Source organism: Puntigrus tetrazona, chromosome 18, assembly GCF_018831695.1.
Source record: "Puntigrus tetrazona isolate hp1 chromosome 18, ASM1883169v1, whole genome shotgun sequence".
NCBI lineage: Eukaryota > Metazoa > Chordata > Actinopteri > Cypriniformes > Cyprinidae > Puntigrus > Puntigrus tetrazona.
In genome coordinates this window covers 10741570-10761831 of record NC_056716.1, presented here as the reverse complement: position 1 = coordinate 10761831, position 20262 = coordinate 10741570, and the positions used below count along the sequence as shown (strand labels likewise).

At 36.2% G+C, this 20262-nt stretch overlaps 1 protein-coding gene and 3 pseudogenes across 3 annotated transcripts; all 4 read right to left on the bottom strand.

The window, feature by feature from the left end:
- Positions 1–10439, bottom strand: part of LOC122363034 — a 76511-nt pseudogene extending 66072 nt beyond the window's left edge.
- LOC122363031 (UDP-glucuronosyltransferase 2C1-like) lies at positions 288–17445 on the bottom strand. Of its 3 annotated transcripts, XM_043264901.1 has the most exons (3): positions 6149–6233; positions 5486–5533; positions 288–2167 (listed from the first exon to the last, which is right to left on the bottom strand). In XM_043264901.1, exon 3 carries the CDS (start codon positions 2160–2162, stop codon positions 567–569), a length of 1596 nt encoding a protein of 531 aa, XP_043120836.1. In that variant the 5' UTR covers positions 2163–2167; positions 5486–5533; positions 6149–6233; the 3' UTR covers positions 288–566. The 3 variants fall into 3 exon arrangements, with proteins under 3 accessions (XP_043120836.1, XP_043120835.1, XP_043120837.1); XM_043264900.1 differs by lacking the exons at positions 5486–5533; positions 6149–6233 and adding an exon at positions 17336–17445; XM_043264902.1 differs by lacking the exon at positions 5486–5533 and having other exon boundaries at positions 6149–6257.
- On the bottom strand, positions 10589–12445 carry LOC122363037 (annotated as a pseudogene).
- Positions 14945–17386, bottom strand: LOC122363035 (annotated as a pseudogene).
- Positions 17446–20262: the final 2817 nt, after the last annotated feature.

Genomic DNA, 20262 nt, shown 5'->3' with positions numbered 1-20262 from the left:
TTTCACAAGAAATTTTTGTGTGTGTGTGAATTTGAATCAGCCCTTTAAAAAATGTAAATCTTTACCTCTTTACTTGCTAATAAAGTCTGTAAATGTTTGTACAGGGTGCTGATAAAACATAAAACATAACATTGCGAGTTAAAAATGGTTACTGACAACAGGTCAGGTTAATGTTTAAATTCAGCAGTCTTGAGTTGGCTGCAGTTAGTTCACAATTAACATTCTCTCCAAATATTGCCATTTTGGCTGATTAATCATGAAGAAAAAAATAAACAAAAAGTGCAATACAAAGTTTTCAGATATTTTTTAGAATAATACAGCAATAACAGGGATAAAGAATCAGTAAAAACTAAGTAAGATGCAGTGTGTTTGAGTACTTATGTAATGAGCAGCACACGGAACTGGTACAATTATTAATAAAGACATTAGTGTGGCTCAAAAACGCAAGGGTATTTAATTTTCAGACAAGACTCTGCATTATACCATCATGATTCCTATACCAAGCTGAGTTTGCTGATCATAACATTAATAAAGAAAAAGACATACATGTAAGATACGCAAATGTATCACTCATTTTTCCTTTTTCTGCTGCAGCACTTGAAACACAGATATCTAACTGTTAAAAATACAGAAAGAGTGAATATCAAGAGAACTGCAAACAATGTAACGACAACATCTACTGAGTGATAGGAGTACCAAGGAAGTTTGTAGGATTCTGACCGAAGATGAGCAGCACCTTTGTGTCTCATTACAAACTCAATCCAGAAGAGAGCGGTGTCTAAAGGTTTAAGTGGTGTATCTCTGTGAAGATGAGACAATCTCTGCATGTTCAGTCTGTAGGATGAATCCCTGATTAATTTCTGTATAGTTGCATGCAGTGTGTTTTGATCTAAAATTTCAAGGGAAATGATCTTGGCTCCTCCTCTGTCTTGTAATCGAAGAAGATTGTCATACTGGTCAAAAAACAGTGGAATTCCAACCACTGGAACACCATGATACAAAGCTTCTTGAACTCCATTGGTTCCACCATGTGCAATAAAAACTTTAGTCTTTGGATGCCCTAGAAGATCATTTTGTGGCATCCAGTCAACCAGCAATGTGTTGTTGCCCAAAGTAGATGGTCTTTTTCCAGTGTATCTCCAAATAACCTTTTGAGGGAGCCGAGCAAAAGCTGCCGCTATTTCAGTTGATATCTCATCTGGTAGGACACTGATAAATGATCCTAGAGACATGATAACCACTCCATGCTCTCCAGAACTTTGCATGAAGACTTCCAGGTCATGTGGAAGGGCCTTCGCTGGATTGCACTGGAAGCCACCAATGTAGATGACATTTGGCATTGTTGGACGTGGAAATTCAAAAACAAAATCAACCCTCATAAGCCATATATCAGCCCCCTGGAGAAGTTCATAAAAACGTACAGGTGGGTGGAAATATTTGTCACAAAGTGCTTGGTACTGTGCCAAATTAAAATAGCCATACTGAAAGTACATTAGCAAATAACTGAAAATATTTTGCACTCGTTGAAAAAAGTTCATTTTGTCTGTGTTTCTAGATCTTGTGATAGGGATGTAGGACAACGGTGAGGGAGCGATCTCAAAATGTCCCTCTCCAGGAGTGGTCCATCTTACATTATACACCAAGGGTAACTTGAATTTATGAGCCAGGAAAATGCCTGCAGCCCACACCGGATCAGTGAGCACCAGATCATATTGCTTTTCCTTCAGTGTCTTCATAATTTCCTCACTTTCAAACATGTTTATTATAAGTTGACATACCATTTCATGCATTTTATAAGTGTATTTAACTGTATCCAAATACAGACTTAAAGTGCCCAGCCAGTTGCTCTTTCCACTTTCATAGTTGATTGATTCGGAAACCATGTTTTCTATAAATTTTTCATCCATTGCTTCGGTGCTGGGTATAGTTATAGAACCATAATAAGTTGAATTCTCCTTGATAAACCAGCTACTGGAGGGGCGTAATACATCAACACTGTGCCCTTGACCATGTAAAGCCTTGATGAGGACTTCCATGTTCACCCAGTGACTTCCCTCCAAAGGCACCACCAAGATTTTGCCACCATCACAGACAGAACCAAAAAGCATTACAAACGGTATCCAGAGTGGGACAGATACAGTATTCTTAGAAAATGGTGTCATCTTGCCTGTAAATGATAAAATAATGAGATTGCATAAATATGGAAAGTATTATTTGGGCTAAGACACTGTGCTGTACTGGCATACACTTTTTTAATTTTTACACAGTTCTTAATTTTTAATTTTTACACATATCAGTAATGGGCAGAGCAAAGTTATTTTGGAATAAATTAATTTAATAGAAATAAACAGTCTGTCTACATAGGATATATGTTATAATTCAACTGTAAAACAAAAATGAAACAATATCAACAACTCCCACGAATGTGCTTATGTTAAGAAAACAAAGGAATATAAGCTATGAAAAGAAACACAAATAAGTTGCATTATACCATCTTATTATAATATGCCCATGCCGCCATACTGAGCCCCCCGCCTGAAAGAATAGTTCCCACAGAGATCCGTTTAGAAGGGCCATTAGCTCCAAGAACCATGCTTTGCACAGCCAAAAAGGGGCTAAAAGGAAGCAGACCCACCCTGTCCGGGGCACACTCTCTCCAGAAGTCCAGTAAGCAGAGCAATCAGGGAGAAAGCGGACAGACGCAGCCTCTGCCACTTCTGTACCATAGCATACAGTCCAAGAGGAACTGGATTTGTGAATGTGAAGGGACAATGCGAGTTCACTCCAGACGTAAATAAGATCACTCATACCTGGCTAAACATACTCCGGAACTGCTCCACCACCTCAGGATAGAGCTTCCATTCCCCGGGTCTCAGCTCCTGTCTCGATTGAGATACCAGAAAATATTAAGGAGCTTCCCCTCGGGTCACAGAAGGATCTGGTGTGCCAACCTGTAAAGGGGGTGCTAATGCAGACCCCCCAGTGATTGATGTAAGAGATCACCAATGTGCTGTCTATGCGAACAAGCACATGATAGTGTCTTGGCGTGTTTCAGAGCCTGAAACATGGCTAGCATCTACAGGCAATTTATATGCCACGTGAGATGGTGACCTCCCGACAGACCCTGGGCAGAAACCAAGGTTTCCTCCACATGCCTAAGGCACACAAGCATTTCCACATGTTTTTATGAGGCAAAGCGGGTTGCCCCTTGTGGAAAACCCTCTGGTCCTGAGCCACCACTTCAAGGGTTTCATGTACGGCAGGCCAAAAGGTTTGACATTGAAAGCAGCTGCCATTGGACCCAACAGTCTCTGAAATAGTAACAGTGAATGACTAGCCTTCTCTCACTCTCTTCACAGCTGTGAGGATTGACTTAGACCAAGCAGAGGACAGATGTGCCCTCATTGTGGTCGAATCCCACACCACCCCTTAACCCCAGCTTTTTAATATGGGTGCAATGTCGAACCGCTAACCACTCCAATTAAGCTAGTACTAATCATTTGTTACAGCGCAGCCATAACAGCATCCAGCACTTGGTAGAAGAGGGCCCAATGATGAACGGGGTCCCCAAGAGGGAAACACAATTTTGATTGGGGGTAACTGTTGCCATTTTTTTTCAATGTGAGAATCAACAGAAACGTGACTTCTAACGCAAGGGTAGGCCAAGTGGGAAAGCTGTCCAGGGGCCCAGAAATAGTACTGGTGCCCCTTTGTACTCTGTTCTGTCTTAGGAAGTAGTACCTTTAAGACATTTTATAATGTCTATAATATACATTTTTCTATTTTAGATATTTTCATGGATGATTAGCTTCACAGACAATATTGCTAAAACTGGCCAGTCCTGCAGGTTTTCCTTATACAACATCAGCAAGAATAGACCATTCCTAACAAAGCACACCACACAACTCCTTGTCCAAGCTCTTGTTCTCTGAAGACTGGACTTTAGTAGTGTTCTATTATGCCCTCCTCATGCACGATCAAGCCTCTGCAACTTACCAGAGTACAAGGTACCGACACTTGACAACTATCTTTTTTTGCCTCCAACTGACAAATTAATATTAGCATTTACCTGTACTAACTGAGTCACAGCACTTGTATATTGTTGCTGTCTCATTGGTCTGATTGATTCTACTTTATAAGTTGATTTCAATATAAGAGTCTGCTATTCATATGGATATGGTAAGTAAATTAATATTTTTGCAAAAACGTTGTCTTCAGCATACAAATTTCACAGTAAAAATCAAATATAAAGAACATTAACATCAAAAAGCATCTTACTGGGGCTCCTAAAGTGCATCAAAGAAAGAAAAATGTCTTTATCAAATAATTTCTTGAAAACTGTATAAAACTACAGATGATCTCTGATATAATTAAATCTTACTTTTATTCTGAATAAATACCCCAGTGTTGTATACAAAATAGACACACACACACATACATACATGCACACACTATATTGCCAAAAGTATTGGCTCACCCATTCAAATAAACGGAATCATGGCTACAGGTGTATAAAATCAAGCACCTAGGCATGCAGACTGTTTTACAAACATTTGTGAAAGAATGGGTCGCTCTCAGGAGCTCAGTGAATTCCACCGTGGAACTGGAATGGGTTTCCAAGGCCGAGCAGCTGCATCCAAGCCATACATCACCATGTGCAATGCAAAGCGTCGGATGCAGTGGTGTAAAGCACGTCACGTGACGACTCTAGTAAGATTTAAATGGAACACTAAAACACAAGGAGCCTAAATTCCACAAAGAGACCCAGGACAACAAGATGTCATAAAATTAGCAAACTGAAATAAAAAACTAGTTTGTCAAGCATAGACATTTAGTTTTACAATCAGTTGTAGGCCTATTAATATTATTTCCAACTCATACAAGTAAAATCGATTCACAAATTCATTTCTGCTAAATTAGCATTTCCATGTGTTAGTGCATTTCTGAAAAATACACACTCACTCACAAACATTTTTATTAGAATTAAAAAAATAAAAACTAATAAATAAAAAAACATTTAAAAATCCTGAAATATCAGTTTACATAAATAAATATATATTTTTAATCAATACAAATAAATAAATAAATGTAGCATTATTCAGTATTAAAAATAAATCAGTATATTAGAATAAAACAAAAGATTATTTAACACTGAAGACTGGAGTACTAGCTGATAAAAATTCAGCTTTGCATAAAAAAATACATAGTTTTAATATATTAAAATAGAAAACTCTTTTTTTAAAAGTGCCACACTGTTTCACAGTATTATTGTTTTTTATGTCTTAAAAAAATTGCACACAATACAAAATCTAAAGCAATGAAGTATCCTGTCCATATTTACAAGTATCACACTAAGGTTACTATTGTAAATTGTATTGTCTTTCTCACAATGAATTAACAAAACTAGAGATAATCTTAAAATAATGGAAATGCAACATTTACTTTAAATCAATATCCTTTCATTAATAAACTGTAGATAACTTACAGGTATAATGACTGCTTCTGTTCAGTGCTGTTCAGTGATAATCTTTCTCTGAAAATGGGTAAATTACTCCTTTAGCATTATACCATATGAAAGGGTATCTTATGAAAAGCAAACAACACAGCAATAAAGTTCAAAGTGCAAAGTTAATTTGTATCACGGACTTTATGGCAAAACATATGTTTTAAAAATGCACACTTTTACTCACCTGTAAATTTGCAGAGAATAATTTCAGTTATTTCAAGACTGTGACTATATCTTTGCGCATAACTTACTAAAAAAACATAACTACTGATTTAACAGTAATTTGTCTCAGTGCCCATTTAACTGTTTGTTATCAGTATCTGGACTGTGACCTTGAGAGAAAGCAATGAGGGAATGAGAACACATGAGGCAATAAATAAACTCAAAAGAGTTCAATCTGTTGAATACTGTGAACATGCCGCATGCAAAGGCAAACGTCTCAGTAATAAATGATCATTTACACCTTTACTATCTATAGCAGTCTATTGCTTTTTTCCACATTATTAAATAGACAGACAAGATTGTGTAATGGTTGTTCAGTGAATAACGCTTGCGAATTATGTATTTTCGCATTGTTTCATCAAGATCATGTATTTCTAGAAAACTCAATGAAACTCTAGTGTCTGGATAATTCAATATTACCTGTTCACTTCTAGAGGGTGCTCCAGGCTGGATGCGAGTTGCTGAGAAGGACAGTCACGAATACAAAAAGGCTGCTGCTGCTGTCCTGGTGTTTTATGTGTTCCTAAAACAACAATAGATGTAATCAGAGTTATAGTAGTATATTAGTGAAAACACAGAAAAATAACCAATGAACATGGTTTCTGCTTACACTGCTTGATTGTCTTCACATATGCAACGCTTGTAATTTATTTAGTGGGATGTAATGACATAATAGAGCTGAACAGAAATGTATACATTTTTTTCTGGAAAAAAGGGCATAGACAGTGGAGGAATTCAATATTTATTACTCCATTAAATGTATGGCAACAATTGTAAAGACAAATTTGAATGCAATTTCAATGAAACACAACCATTTAAAAATATACCTTCCCATCACACATTTAACAGAATAAATACAATCCAGTAGTTTGTCAAATGTATCACTCAGTTTTCCTTTTTCTGCTGCAGCACTTGAAACACAGATATCTAACTGTTAAAAATACAGAGAGAGTGAATATCAAGAGAACTGCAAACAATGTAACTGCAACATCTACTGAGTGATAGATGTACCAAGGAAGTTTGTAGGATTCTGACCGAAGATGAGCAGCACCTTTGTGTCTCATTACAAACTCAATCCAGAAGAGAGCGGTGTCTAAAGGTTTAAGTGGTGTATCTCTGTGAAGATGAGACAATCTCTGCATGTTCAGTCTGTAGGATGAATCCTGATTAATTCCTGTATAGCTGCATGCAGTGTGTTTTGATCTAAAGTTGCTTTTAAATGATCTTGGCTCCTCCTCTGTCTTGTAATCGAAGAAGATTGTCATACTGGTCAAAAAACAGTGGAATTCCAACCACTGGAACACCATGATACAAAGCTTCTTGAACTCCATTGGTTCCACCATGTGCAATAAAAACTTTAGTCTTTGGATGCCCTAGAAGATCGTTTTGTGGCATCCAGTCAACCAGCAATGTGTTGTTGCCCAAAGTAGATGGTCTTTTCCAGTGTATCTCCAAATAACCTTTTGAGGGAGCCGAGCAAAAGCTGCCGCTATTTCAGCAGTTATATCATCTGGTAGGACACTGATAAATGATCCTAGAGACATGATAACGACTCCATGCTCTCCAGAACTTTGCATGAAGACTTCCAGGTCATGTGGAAGGGCCTTCGCTGGATTGCACTGGAAGCCACCAATGTAGATGATATTTGGCATTGTTGGACGTGGAAACTCAAAAACAAAATCAACCCTCATAAGCCATATATCAGCCCCCTGGAGAAGTTCATAAAAACGTACAGGTGGGTGGAAATATTTGTCACAAAGTGCTTGGTACTGTGGCAAATTAAAATAGCCATATTGGAAGTACATTAGCAAATAATATATACTATTTTGTACTCGCTGAAAAAAGTTCATTTTGTCTGTGTTTCTAGATCTTGTGATAGGGATGTAGGACAATGGTGAGGGAGCGATCTCAAAATGTCCCTCTCCAGTAGAGGTCCATCTTACATTATACACCAAGGGTAACTTGAGTTTATGAGCCAGGAAAATGCCTGCACCCCACCCTGGATCAGTGAGCACCAGATCATATTGCTTTTCTTTCAGTGTCTTTAGAATTTCTTCACTTTCAAATATGTTTATTATAAGCTGACATATAATTTCATGGGTTTCATAAATTACATTAACTGTATCCCAAATCAGCCATACAGCACTAAGCCAGGAGCTATTTCCTCTTTCATAGTCAATCATTTTGTTAAACACATCTACCACAAATTCTTCATTCATTCCTTCCGTGTTAGGTATTGTTATAGAATCGTAATAAGTTGAATTCTCCTTGATGAACCAGCTACTGGAGCTGCGTATTACATCAACAATGTGCCCTTGATCATGTAAAGCCTTGATAATGATGTCCATGTTCACCCAGTGACTTCCCTCCAAAGGTACCACCAAGATTTTGCCACCATCACAGAGAGGGCCAAAAAGGATTATGATTGGTATCCAAAGGGTGACAGGAACCATATTCTTAGAAAATGGTCTGATCTTTCTGTAAATGATAAAATAATTGGATTACACACATTGGACAATATTAGTATATGTAGCGAAGTACAGTGTAGTCAGTAAAATAAGGAAATAAATGTACACTAGTAGCGCAGTATTTGTGTTGGAATGCACAAATATCGGAATGCCTTGTAATTACACAGGAAAAATAAAAGTTGGTGTAGCAGATATAGTAACTGCTATACGATTCTTCTGTTATAATTGTTTGTTTGTCCTGTCTTAAGTCACTTTTTCCTGAACAGTATTGCCAGGGAATGATCTTCTGAACATAAGGAAATACTCTTTTAAACTCTATTCTTGAACAATCTAAAATTTTACTTGACAATTTAGTTTGAGGTGAAGTGATCCTGCAAAATAAATGACATGCCGAAAGCAGAAACATTCTGAACAATTGTTACTCAACTTTAAAGGATCCATACTGATGTGTTTCCAGTATAGTTTTAGGCTGTCTGGTTTATTTTTCTCTACATGCAAAAACTCAAATCTGCCAAAACGTTTTGTAATGGGGTCTTTAAATAGAAGGACCAGCGAAGCAGAGATGGAAGTGCAGGCCTACTTTGCACTGATTAGAGTGTCACTGAAGCTTCAGCAAACCCTTCTGCTATGACAAAGCTGTTTGAGTTTCAATCCATGTTTTGTCGTTATTGAATGTTTTTAACGTTCGCCCTATTGGTTGAGTTTACAGTTGTTAAAATAAGGTCAGATTGTACTGTGTGAAATATGGGAGTGTTTACCATACCATAAAACAGTCGATAAGAAATTCAGTGTGTTGATAGTCCCAAACAATTCTGTTCAAAAGATTGCTTTTTTTTTATTACTCAGCTATAAATCCTGAAAAAGTATCCGTTTCCAAAATAAATAAATAAAGCACTTGGCAGTACAACTGTTTGCAGTAATGAAAATAAATTAATATATTAGAATACATTCTCAAAGATAATTTGACACAGAAGACTGGAGTAATAGCTGATAAAAAAAATTGCTTTGCATCAAATAATTAATTTGTTTAGAAATCGAAATACTGTTTATATACTGTTTCAATACTTTTTCTCTGCATTTGTTTTTTTTGTCTTTTTTTTAAAAAATGCAGCCTTAATGAACAGAAGAAACTTTAAAAGCCTTTAAATATCATACTGATCCTAAACATTTAATATTGATACACACACACACACACACACACACACACACACACACACACACACACACACACACACACACACACACACATATATATATATATATATATATATATATATATATATATATATATATATATATATTCCACACAATATAGAATCAAATGTAAAGGACTACCCTGTCCATATCCACAGGCATCACACTAGAGCTACTAAATTGTATTGTTTTTCTCAAAAAAGATTTTTAAAACTCTTACATAAAGCTACAGCTAATCTTAAAATAATAGAAATGTAACATTTATTTTGAATAACTACCCTTTCATGAATAAATCTGTAGTGTTAATCCAGAAACTGTAGATAACTTACAGGTATAATGACTGCTTCTGTTCAGTGCTGTTCAGTGATAATCTTTCTCTGAAAATGGGTAAATTACTCCTTTAGCATTATAACATATGAAAGGGTATCTTATGAAAAGCAAAGAGCAGCCCACAGCAATAAAGTTCAAAGTGCAAAGTTTGTATCATGGACTTTATGGTGGAACACATGTTTTAAAAATGCACACTTTTACTCACCTGTAAATTTGCAGAGAATAATTTCAGTTATTTCAAGACTGTGACTATATCTTTGCGCACTAACTTACTACAAAAAAACATAACTACTGATTTAACAGTAATTTGTCTCAGTGCCCATTTAACTGTTTGTTATCAGTATCTGGACTGTGACCTTGAGAGAAAGCAATGAGGGAATGAGAACACATGAGGCAATAAATAAACTCAAAAGAGTTCAATCTGTTGAACACTGTGAACATGCCGCATGCAAAGGCAAACGTCTCAGTAATAAATGATCATTTACACCTTTACTATCTATAGCAGTCTATTGCTTTTTTCCACATTATTAAATAGACAGACAAGATTGTGTAATGGTTGTTCAGTGAATAACGCTTGCGAATTATGTATTTCGGCATTGTTTCATCAAGATCATGTATTTCTAGAAAACTCAATGAAACTCTAGTGTCTGGATAATTCAATATTACCTGTTCACTTCTAGAGGGTGCTCCAGGCTGGATGCGAGTTGCTGAGAAGGACAGTCACGAATACAAAAGGCTGCTGCTGCTGTCCTGGTGTTTTATGTGTTCCTAAAACAACAATAGATGTAATCAGAGTTATAGTAGTATATTAGTGAAAACACAGAAAAATAACCAATGAACATGGTTTCTGCTTACACTGCTTGATTGTCTTCACATATGCAACGCTTGTAATTTATTTAGTGGGATGTAATGACATAATAGAGCTGAACAGAAATGTATACATTTTTTTCTGGAAAAAAGGGCATAGACAGTGGAGGAATTCAATATTTATTACTCCATTAAATGTATGGCAACAATTGTAAAGACAAATTTGAATGCAATTTCAATGAAACACAACCATTTAAAAATATACCTTCCCATCACACATTTAACAGAATAAATACAATCCAGTAGTTTGTCAAATGTATCACTCAGTTTTCCTTTTTCTGCTGCAGCACTTGAAACACAGATATCTAACTGTTAAAAATACAGAGAGAGTGAATATCAAGAGAACTGCAAACAATGTAACTGCAACATCTACTGAGTGATAGATGTACCAAGGAAGTTTGTAGGATTCTGACCGAAGATGAGCAGCACCTTTGTGTCTCATTACAAACTCAATCCAGAAGAGAGCGGTGTCTAAAGGTTTAAGTGGTGTATCTCTGTGAAGATGAGACAATCTCTGCATGTTCAGTCTGTAGGATGAATCCCTGATTAATTCCTGTATAGTTGCATGCAGTGTGTTTTGATCTAAAGTTGCAAGCGAAATGATCTTGGCTCCTCCTCTGTCTTGTAATCGAAGAAGATTGTCATACTGGTCAAAAAACAGTGGAATTCCAACCACTGGAACACCATGATACAAAGCTTCTTGAACTCCATTGGTTCCACCATGTGCAATAAAAACTTTAGTCTTTGGATGCCCTAGAAGATCGTTTTGTGGCATCCAGTCAACCAGCAATGTGTTGTTGCCCAAAGTAGATGGTCTTTTTCCAGTGTATCTCCAAATAACCTTTTGAGGGAGCCGAGCAAAAGCTGCCGCTATTTCAGCAGTTATATCATCTGGTAGGACACTGATAAATGATCCTAGAGACATGATAACGACTCCATGCTCTCCAGAACTTTGCATGAAGACTTCCAGGTCATGTGGAAGGGCCTTCGCTGGATTGCACTGGAAGCCACCAATGTAGATGATATTTGGCATTGTTGGACGTGGAAACTCAAAAACAAAATCAACCCTCATAAGCCATATATCAGCCCCCTGGAGAAGTTCATAAAAACGTACAGGTGGGTGGAAATATTTGTCACAAAGTGCTTGGTACTGTGGCAAATTAAAATAGCCATATTGGAAGTACATTAGCAAATAATATATACTATTTTGTACTCGCTGAAAAAAGTTCATTTTGTCTGTGTTTCTAGATCTTGTGATAGGGATGTAGGACAATGGTGAGGAGCGATCTCTCAAAATGTCCCTCTCCAGTAGAGGTCCATCTTACATTATACACCAAGGGTAACTTGAGTTTATGAGCCAGGAAAATGCCTGCACCCCACCCTGGATCAGTGAGCACCAGATCATATTGCTTTTCTTTCAGTGTCTTTAGAATTTCTTCACTTTCAAATATGTTTATTATAAGCTGACATATAATTTCATGGGTTTCATAAATTACATTAACTGTATCCCAAATCAGCCATACAGCACTAAGCCAGGAGCTATTTCCTCTTTCATAGTCAATCATTTTGTTAAACACATCTACCACAAATTCTTCATTCATTCCTTCCGTGTTAGGTATTGTTATAGAATCGTAATAAGTTGAATTCTCCTTGATGAACCAGCTACTGGAGCTGCGTATTACATCAACAATGTGCCCTTGATCATGTAAAGCCTTGATAATGATGTCCATGTTCACCCAGTGACTTCCTCCAAAGGTACCACCAAGATTTTGCCACCATCAGAGAGAGGGCAAAAAGGATTATGATTGGTATCCAAAGGGTGACAGGAACCATATTCTTAGAAAATGGTCTGATCTTTCTGCAAATGATAAAATAATTGGATTACACACATTGGACAATATTAGTATATGTAGCGAAGTACAGTATAGTCAGTAAAATAAGGAAATAAATGTACACTAGTAGCGCAGTATTTGTGTTGGAATGCACAAATATCGGAATGCCTTGTAATTACACAGGAAAAATAAAAGTTGGTGTAGCAGATATAGTAACTGCTATACGATTCTTCTGTTATAATTGTTTGTTTGTCCTGTCTTAAGTCACTTTTTCCTGAACAGTATTGCCAGGGAATGATCTTCTGAACATAAGGAAATACTCTTTTAAACTCTATTCTTGAACAATCTAAAATTTTACTTGACAATTTAGTTTGAGGTGAAGTGATCCTGCAAAATAAATGACATGCCGAAAGCAGAAACATTCTGAACAATTGTTACTCAACTTTAAAGGATCCATACTGATGTGTTTCCAGTATAGTTTTAGGCTGTCTGGTTTATTTTCTCTCTACATGCAAAAACTCAAATCTGCCAAAACGTTTTGTAATGGGGTCTTTAAATAGAAGGACCAGCGAAGCAGAGATGGAAGTGCAGGCCTACTTTGCACTGATTAGAGTGTCACTGAAGCTTCAGCAAACCCTTCTGCTATGACAAAGCTGTTTGAGTTTCAATCCATGTTTTGTCGTTATTGAATGTTTTTAACGTTCGGCCCTATTGGTTGAGTTTACAGTTGTTAAAATAAGGTCAGATTGTACTGTGTGAAATATGGGAGTGTTTACCATACCATAAAACAGTCGATAAGAAATTCAGTGTGTTGATAGTCCCAAACAATTCTGTTCAAAAGATTGCTTTTTTTTTATTACTCAGCTATAAATCCTGAAAAAAGTATCCGTTTCCAAAATAAATAAATAAAGTACTTGGCAGTACAACTGTTTGCAGTAATGAAAATAAATTAATATATTAGAATACATTCTCAAAGATAATTTGACACAGAAGACTGGAGTAATAGCTGATAAAAAAAATTGCTTTGCATCAAATAATTAATTTGTTTAGAAATCGAAATACTGTTTATATACTGTTTCAATACTTTTTCTCTGCATTTGTTTTTTTGTCTTTTTTTTTTTTTTAAAAGCAGCCTTAATGAACAGAAGAAACTTTAAAAGCCTTTAAATATCATACTGATCCTAAACATTTAATATTGATACACACACACACACACACACACACACACACACACACACACACACACATATATATATATATATATATATATATATATATATATATATATATATATATATATATATTCCACACAATATAGAATCAAATGTAAAGGACTACCCTGTCCATATCCACAGGCATCACACTAGAGCTACTAAATTGTATTGTTTTTCTCAAAAAGATTTTTAAAACTCTTACATAAAGCTACAGCTAATCTTAAAATAATAGAAATGTAACATTTATTTTGAATAACTACCCTTTCATGAATAAATCTGTAGTGTTAATCCAGAAACTGTAGATAACTTACAGGTATAATGACTGCTTCTGTTCAGTGCTGTTCAGTGATAATCTTTCTCTGAAAATGGGTAAATTACTCCTTTAGCATTATAACATATGAAAGGGTATCTTATGAAAAGCAAAGAGCAGCCCACAGCAATAAAGTTCAAAGTGCAAAGTTTGTATCATGGACTTTATGGTGGAACACATGTTTTAAAAATGCACACTTTTACTCACCTGTAAATTTGCAGAGAATAATTTCAGTTATTTCAAGACTGTGTCTATATCTTTGCGCATAACTTGCTATAAAACAACATAACTACTGATTTAACAGTAATTTGTCTCAGTGCCCATTTAACTGTTTGTTATCAGTATCTGGACTGTGACCTTGAGAGAAAGCAATGAGGGGAATGAGATCACATGAGGCAATAAATAAACTCAAAAGAGTTCAATCTGTTGAATACTGTGAACATGCCGCATGCAAAGGCAAACGTCTCAGTAATAAATGATCATTTACATCTTTACTATCTATAGCAGTCTATTGCTTTTTCCACATTATTAAATAGACAGACAAGATTGTGTAATGGTTGTTCAGTGAATAACGCTTGCGAATTATGTATTTCGGCATTGTTTCATCAAGATCATGTATTTCTAGAAAACTCAATGAAACTCTAGTGTCTGGATAATTCAATATTACCTGTTCACTTCTAGAGGGTGCTCCAGGCTGGATGCGAGTTGCTGAGAAGGACAGTCACGAATACAAAAAGGCTGCTGCTGCTGTCCTGGTGTTTTATGTGTTCCTAAAACAACAATAGATGTAATCAGGGTTATAGTAGTATATTAGTGAAAACACAGAAAAATAACCAATGAACATGGTTTCTGCTTACACTGCTTGATTGTCTTCACATATGCAACGCTTGTAATTTATTTAGTGGGATGTAATGACATAAAAGGAGCTGAACAGAAAATAGGTGAAAAAAAAAAACATTCTCAGGAATTGTATAAATTTTTTCAGGAAAAATGTGCATAGACAGTGGAGGAATTCAATATTTATTACTCCATTAAATGTATGGCAACAATTGTAAAGACAAATGTGAAATATTAATAAAATACAAGCATTTAAAAAATACTTATATTTAATATTTCCTTCCCATCACACATTTAACAGAATAAAACAATCCAATATTTTTTATGTGTGTCAAATGTATCACTCAGTTTTCCTTTTTCTGCTGCAGCACTTGAAACACAGATATCTAACTGTTAAAAATACAGAGAGAGTGAATATCAAGAGAACTGCAAACAATGTAACGACAACATCTACTGAGTGATAGGAGTACCAAGGAAGTTTGTAGGATTCTGACCGAAGATGAGCAGCACCTTTGTGTCTCATTACAAACTCAATCCAGAAGAGAGCGGTGTCTAAAGGTTTAAGTGGTGTATCTCTGTGAAGATGAGACAATCTCTGCATGTTCAGTCTGTAGGATGAATCCCTGATTAATTCCTGTATAGTTGCATGCAGTGTGTTTTGATCTAAAGTTGCAAGCGAAATGATCTTGGCTCCTCCTCTGTCTTGTAATCGAAGAAGATTGTCATACTGGTCAAAAAACAGTGGAATTCCAACCACTGGAACACCATGATACAAAGCTTCTTGAACTCCATTGGTTCCACCATGTGCAATAAAAACTTTAGTCTTTGGATGCCCTAGAAGATCGTTTTGTGGCATCCAGTCAACCAGCAATGTGTTGTTGCCCAAAGTAGATGGTCTTTTTCCAGTGTATCTCCAAATAACCTTTTGAGGGAGCCGAGCAAAAGCTGCCGCTATTTCAGTTGATATCTCATCTGGTAGGACACTGATAAATGATCCTAGAGACATGATAACCACTCCATGCTCTCCAGAACTTTGCATGAAGACTTCCAGGTCATGTGGAAGGGCCTTCGCTGGTTTGCACTGGAAGCCACCAATGTAGATGATATTTGGCATTGTTGGACGTGGAAACTCAAAAACAAAATCAACCCTCATAAGCCATATGTCAGCCCCTGGAGAAGTTGGAGAAAATTCACAGGTGGATGGAAATATTTGTCACAAAGTGCTTGGTACTGTGGCACATTAAAATGGGTGTACACGACGTACATTAGAAAATAAAAATAAACATTTTTACTCTTTGAAAAAATTCATTTTGTCTGTGTTTCTAGATCCTGTGATAGGGATATAGGACAGTGGCGAGGGAGCAATGTCAAAGTGTCCTTCTCCAGTAGCACTCCATCTTACATTATACACCAAGGGTAACTTGAGTTTATGAGCCAGGAGAATTCCTGCAGCCCACACCGGATCAGTGAGCACCAGATCATACCGTTTTTCTTTCAGTGTTGTCAGAATTTCTTCACTTTCAAATATGTTTATTATAAGATGACATACCATTTCATGGGTTTTATAAATGACACGAATCAAATCATAATGCAGCCATACAGCGCTCAGCCAGTTGTTCTTTCCTCTTTCATAGTCTATTATTTTGTTGAGCATGTCATCTACTATTTCTTCATTCATTCCTTTGGTGTTAGGTATGGTTATAGAGCTGTAATAAGTTGAGTTCTCCTTTACGAACCAGCTGTTGTATGTGCGTATTACATCAACACTGTGCCCTTGACCATGTAAAGCCTTGATGAGGACTTCCATGTTCACCCAGTGACTTCCCTCCACCAAGGAACCACCAAGATTTTGCCACCATCACAGACAGAACCAAAAAGCATTACAAACGGTATCCAGAGTGGGACAGATACAGTATTCTTAGAAAATGGTGTCATCTTACCTGTAAATGATAAAATAATTGGATAACTCAAAAATTTATATTATTATTATTTGTTGTCAACACTGTGCCATAACATATAGTCAGTGAAACTAAGAAACAGTTAGTAAAATATAAATAACCTATTAAAAAAGGTTGAGATTTGGTGAACATGCTGTAATAAGCTTATTGGAACAAAAAAACCCTCAGATAACACTTCAGGTTTTACACAAATGCAAAAAAATATTTTTGTTACAATTTTTGTTTTCCTCCCTAAAATTATTGTTTGCATAAATGCCATCTAACTGTTTCATTTGGTGATTTTACTATTACTGATTATGCTTTGCATATTCTATCAGGGATTATAGTCAAGACTTCCCACAGATTGATATGACCAAGTCACGTCTGAAAATGTTGTGTGAAATATTTTGTACGATTTAAATTACTTATAAAGAACATCCTCATAAAGTCCACAACCACTATGTGTCAAATTAGCTACTAAATTGTAGGAAAACTAAAATAAATAAAATGTTATAAACTTGCAAAACACTACAGATCCCTAAAACAAACAATCTCACGTTAATAAATATCATATACAAAATGATAGCTATTTAAAACCATAAAATGTAGATTACTTACATATAATGTGCTTCTGCTTTCTGCAGTCAGGATATCTTGGCCTCTCTGACCACATTATTAGCATTGCATCATATCAGAAGTGATTATTCAAAATGCAGTGAGCATAACCAATAACAAGACAGTTCAAAGTGCAAAGTTTGTTTGTAATTTGATCCTTATGGCACAGATGTCACTTACAAAGTTGTTAGATATAAAGTTGTTAGCGATAGCATTTCTCCAGAGAACTAGCCTAGTTGTTCTTTTCAACAATGTGACAACTAGCACAAAACAAAACAACGTGTACTTCTGTATCATTTTGAACTGCGAATTTTAGAAACAACGATGAGGGAATAACAGTTCACTTGCGGCAAACATTTCAAAGGAATTTAATCTGTTGAATTTTGTGAACACGGACTGCGTGCCGCACGCACATGTTAAAGTAATGAGTCTGCACGATTAAATCATACACACCTTGGCAAAAAAGGACACGAGCCGTAGCGTCAAAACAGAGTCGCAGTCCAACGGACAGTCCAGTAGAGCTCCGACGCGGAAGTAACTTCTTTGCCAAACACCGCTACGTCTGAAAGATGTCTGACAGCCTGCGAAAGGCAACACTAAGGCAAACTTTGGGCAATAATCAAACAACTCTATTTTTTAAGTAGTAATTAATGAAAGAAATTATGGCATTTTTCACATTTCACACATTCACCACTCGTTAATCTAGTCAGTACAGTGGTATTTTTTTAGCAATGTTTTTTACGTTTATGATATTTTGATTATTTTGGCTCTGTCCTTCGCCCATTTTTAATGATAAAAAAAATAAATAATACAGCCTTTCAACTTTTTATATATTACTATATATAAAATATTGCTATATTGCTAGGATATTGCTAGTTCTTCAAACTAAGAGAGCATGGAAAAATATATTGATTTCTAAGGCATTTTGACATGTTAACTGTAAGCTGCACCATTCTATGCTACTCGTCTCACTCGTCTCACTCATAAAATTAAATGATTGCATGCATTTCAGAAGAAGTCACTACATATATATATATATATATATATATATATATATATATATATATATATATATATATATATATATATATATATATATATATATATATATATATATAATACCAGAATCCACTGAGAATTGTTAATTTTTTTATCTCTAGTTAATCACTAAAAATGTACAGATTTTTTTTTTAAATAATCTTGGACTCAGCTGTCAAGAATATGTTAAAGGTAAATTTCACCAAAAAAAAAGAAAATTACCCCATAATTTAATCACTCCCAGGCCATAAAAAAACAAGTCTTTTAAAAATGTATTAATCTGTCTTCAAAATAATGGCCACTATCCACCAGCATTACCAAGCTTGGAAGAGCAAGGATGACATTTTCAACTCCAACTGTGTTGGTGTGCAAGAAGAAAGTCATATACACCTAGGATGTTTTGAGAGTGAATAAATTATGGAGTAATTCTTATTTTTGGGTGAACTATTCTTTAAGCATGTCGGGTAAATCTGTTATTGCTGTCACTAACAGCTTCTGTAGTCTTGTCAAAACACCAGTGGATGTATGCCTCTGGTCCAGAGTCAAGTTTAACACTGTCTACGCGCTGCTGGTGTTCTGTAAACATTTCCATAATTACCTGGATTTTAGATGCTGCAGACTTGGGACAAGCAGTTCAATACAAAACAGCAACAACTCAGTAACATTCCAGAAGCTTCTGCAGGTTTAAGATGGAAACAGAAAAAGCTGGAGTCCTATAAATACTGCTTGCATTTCTTGTGTTTCTGTTCTACGTTGTAAGGCAGCCTCAGACATCAGTTCCTGAGAGGACCTCCGATATAGAGCGAATTATAGGCTTACTGCTCTTTGACTGAATGATGCAAGAGATGGACAATCATTACTAGGGAGTAAGAGAAGAGGCATTCAAGCCTACTATCTACCAATAGACACCTTTCCTGATGGTGAATGTCTCGGGATTGTTCTATAATTTGTTTCAGTATAAAATGGAGTTGCAGGCAAAGGAGCGCATGGTGACAAAGGTCTCACGAAAAGAAGAAAGGAAACGGAAGTAATTCTGCTAAATACTAACATGTACCCGTGCTGAATGTAGCATTTCAAGTAGCACTGAGAACAGTTGTAGCTGTGAACTTTCTTTTAGTGCCATCGACTGCTGATGTTTAATAAATGCAACGGAACAAGACAGACCTAACATTTACATTGATCGTGTGCGTGGAGAATTTAGCTTCTCTTTTGCTGATACACAGATTTCAAAGCGATTTCACGCAAGACAAAGTGTTATACTACCACTGTCAAAGCCACAGAGAATCAGATTCAGACAGAAGTGTATAGCAGTGAGGGAGAAAAACAGATCCAAACACCTTAGTTAGTGCGTTAACAGTGAGCTAAGAACATCATTCTGTGGCATTTATTCTTTGAAAATATCTAAAAATTCTATTATTCACTGTTTGCCTCATTTTGACCTATCTATGTTCAAGACCCCCCTGTGCCCCCCAAACACATCTCCACATCACGTAACCCGTTTCTGTCTCCCTCTGGTGGTGTGATGCTTTTATAGTGGTCCTGTCCATGTCGGTCATGTTAGGGCATGTCCCAACTCTTACGTTTTTTCTTGGTCAGACTTACCTGTGAGTGAGTCATTTTGTCATGCCTTTGCCCTACATCTTATCTACAGGCTTGAAGTTGGGATGCATACTCATGCTTTCTAGTTTGGAAACGACCAAGAACATCATCAGAGTAAGTTCAGCCGTGCTTTTACACTGTGCATGTGATACTTCTATTTATTGCATGATTAGTTCTTCTGTATGAACCACATTGGGCTATGATTGTATGAATGCATTCGTGAAGATTCTTTTGCTCTACCTGTGGGCCTTTCCTTGTCTGTCTTCACCAGAGTCTGACTGGAGTGAAATCCT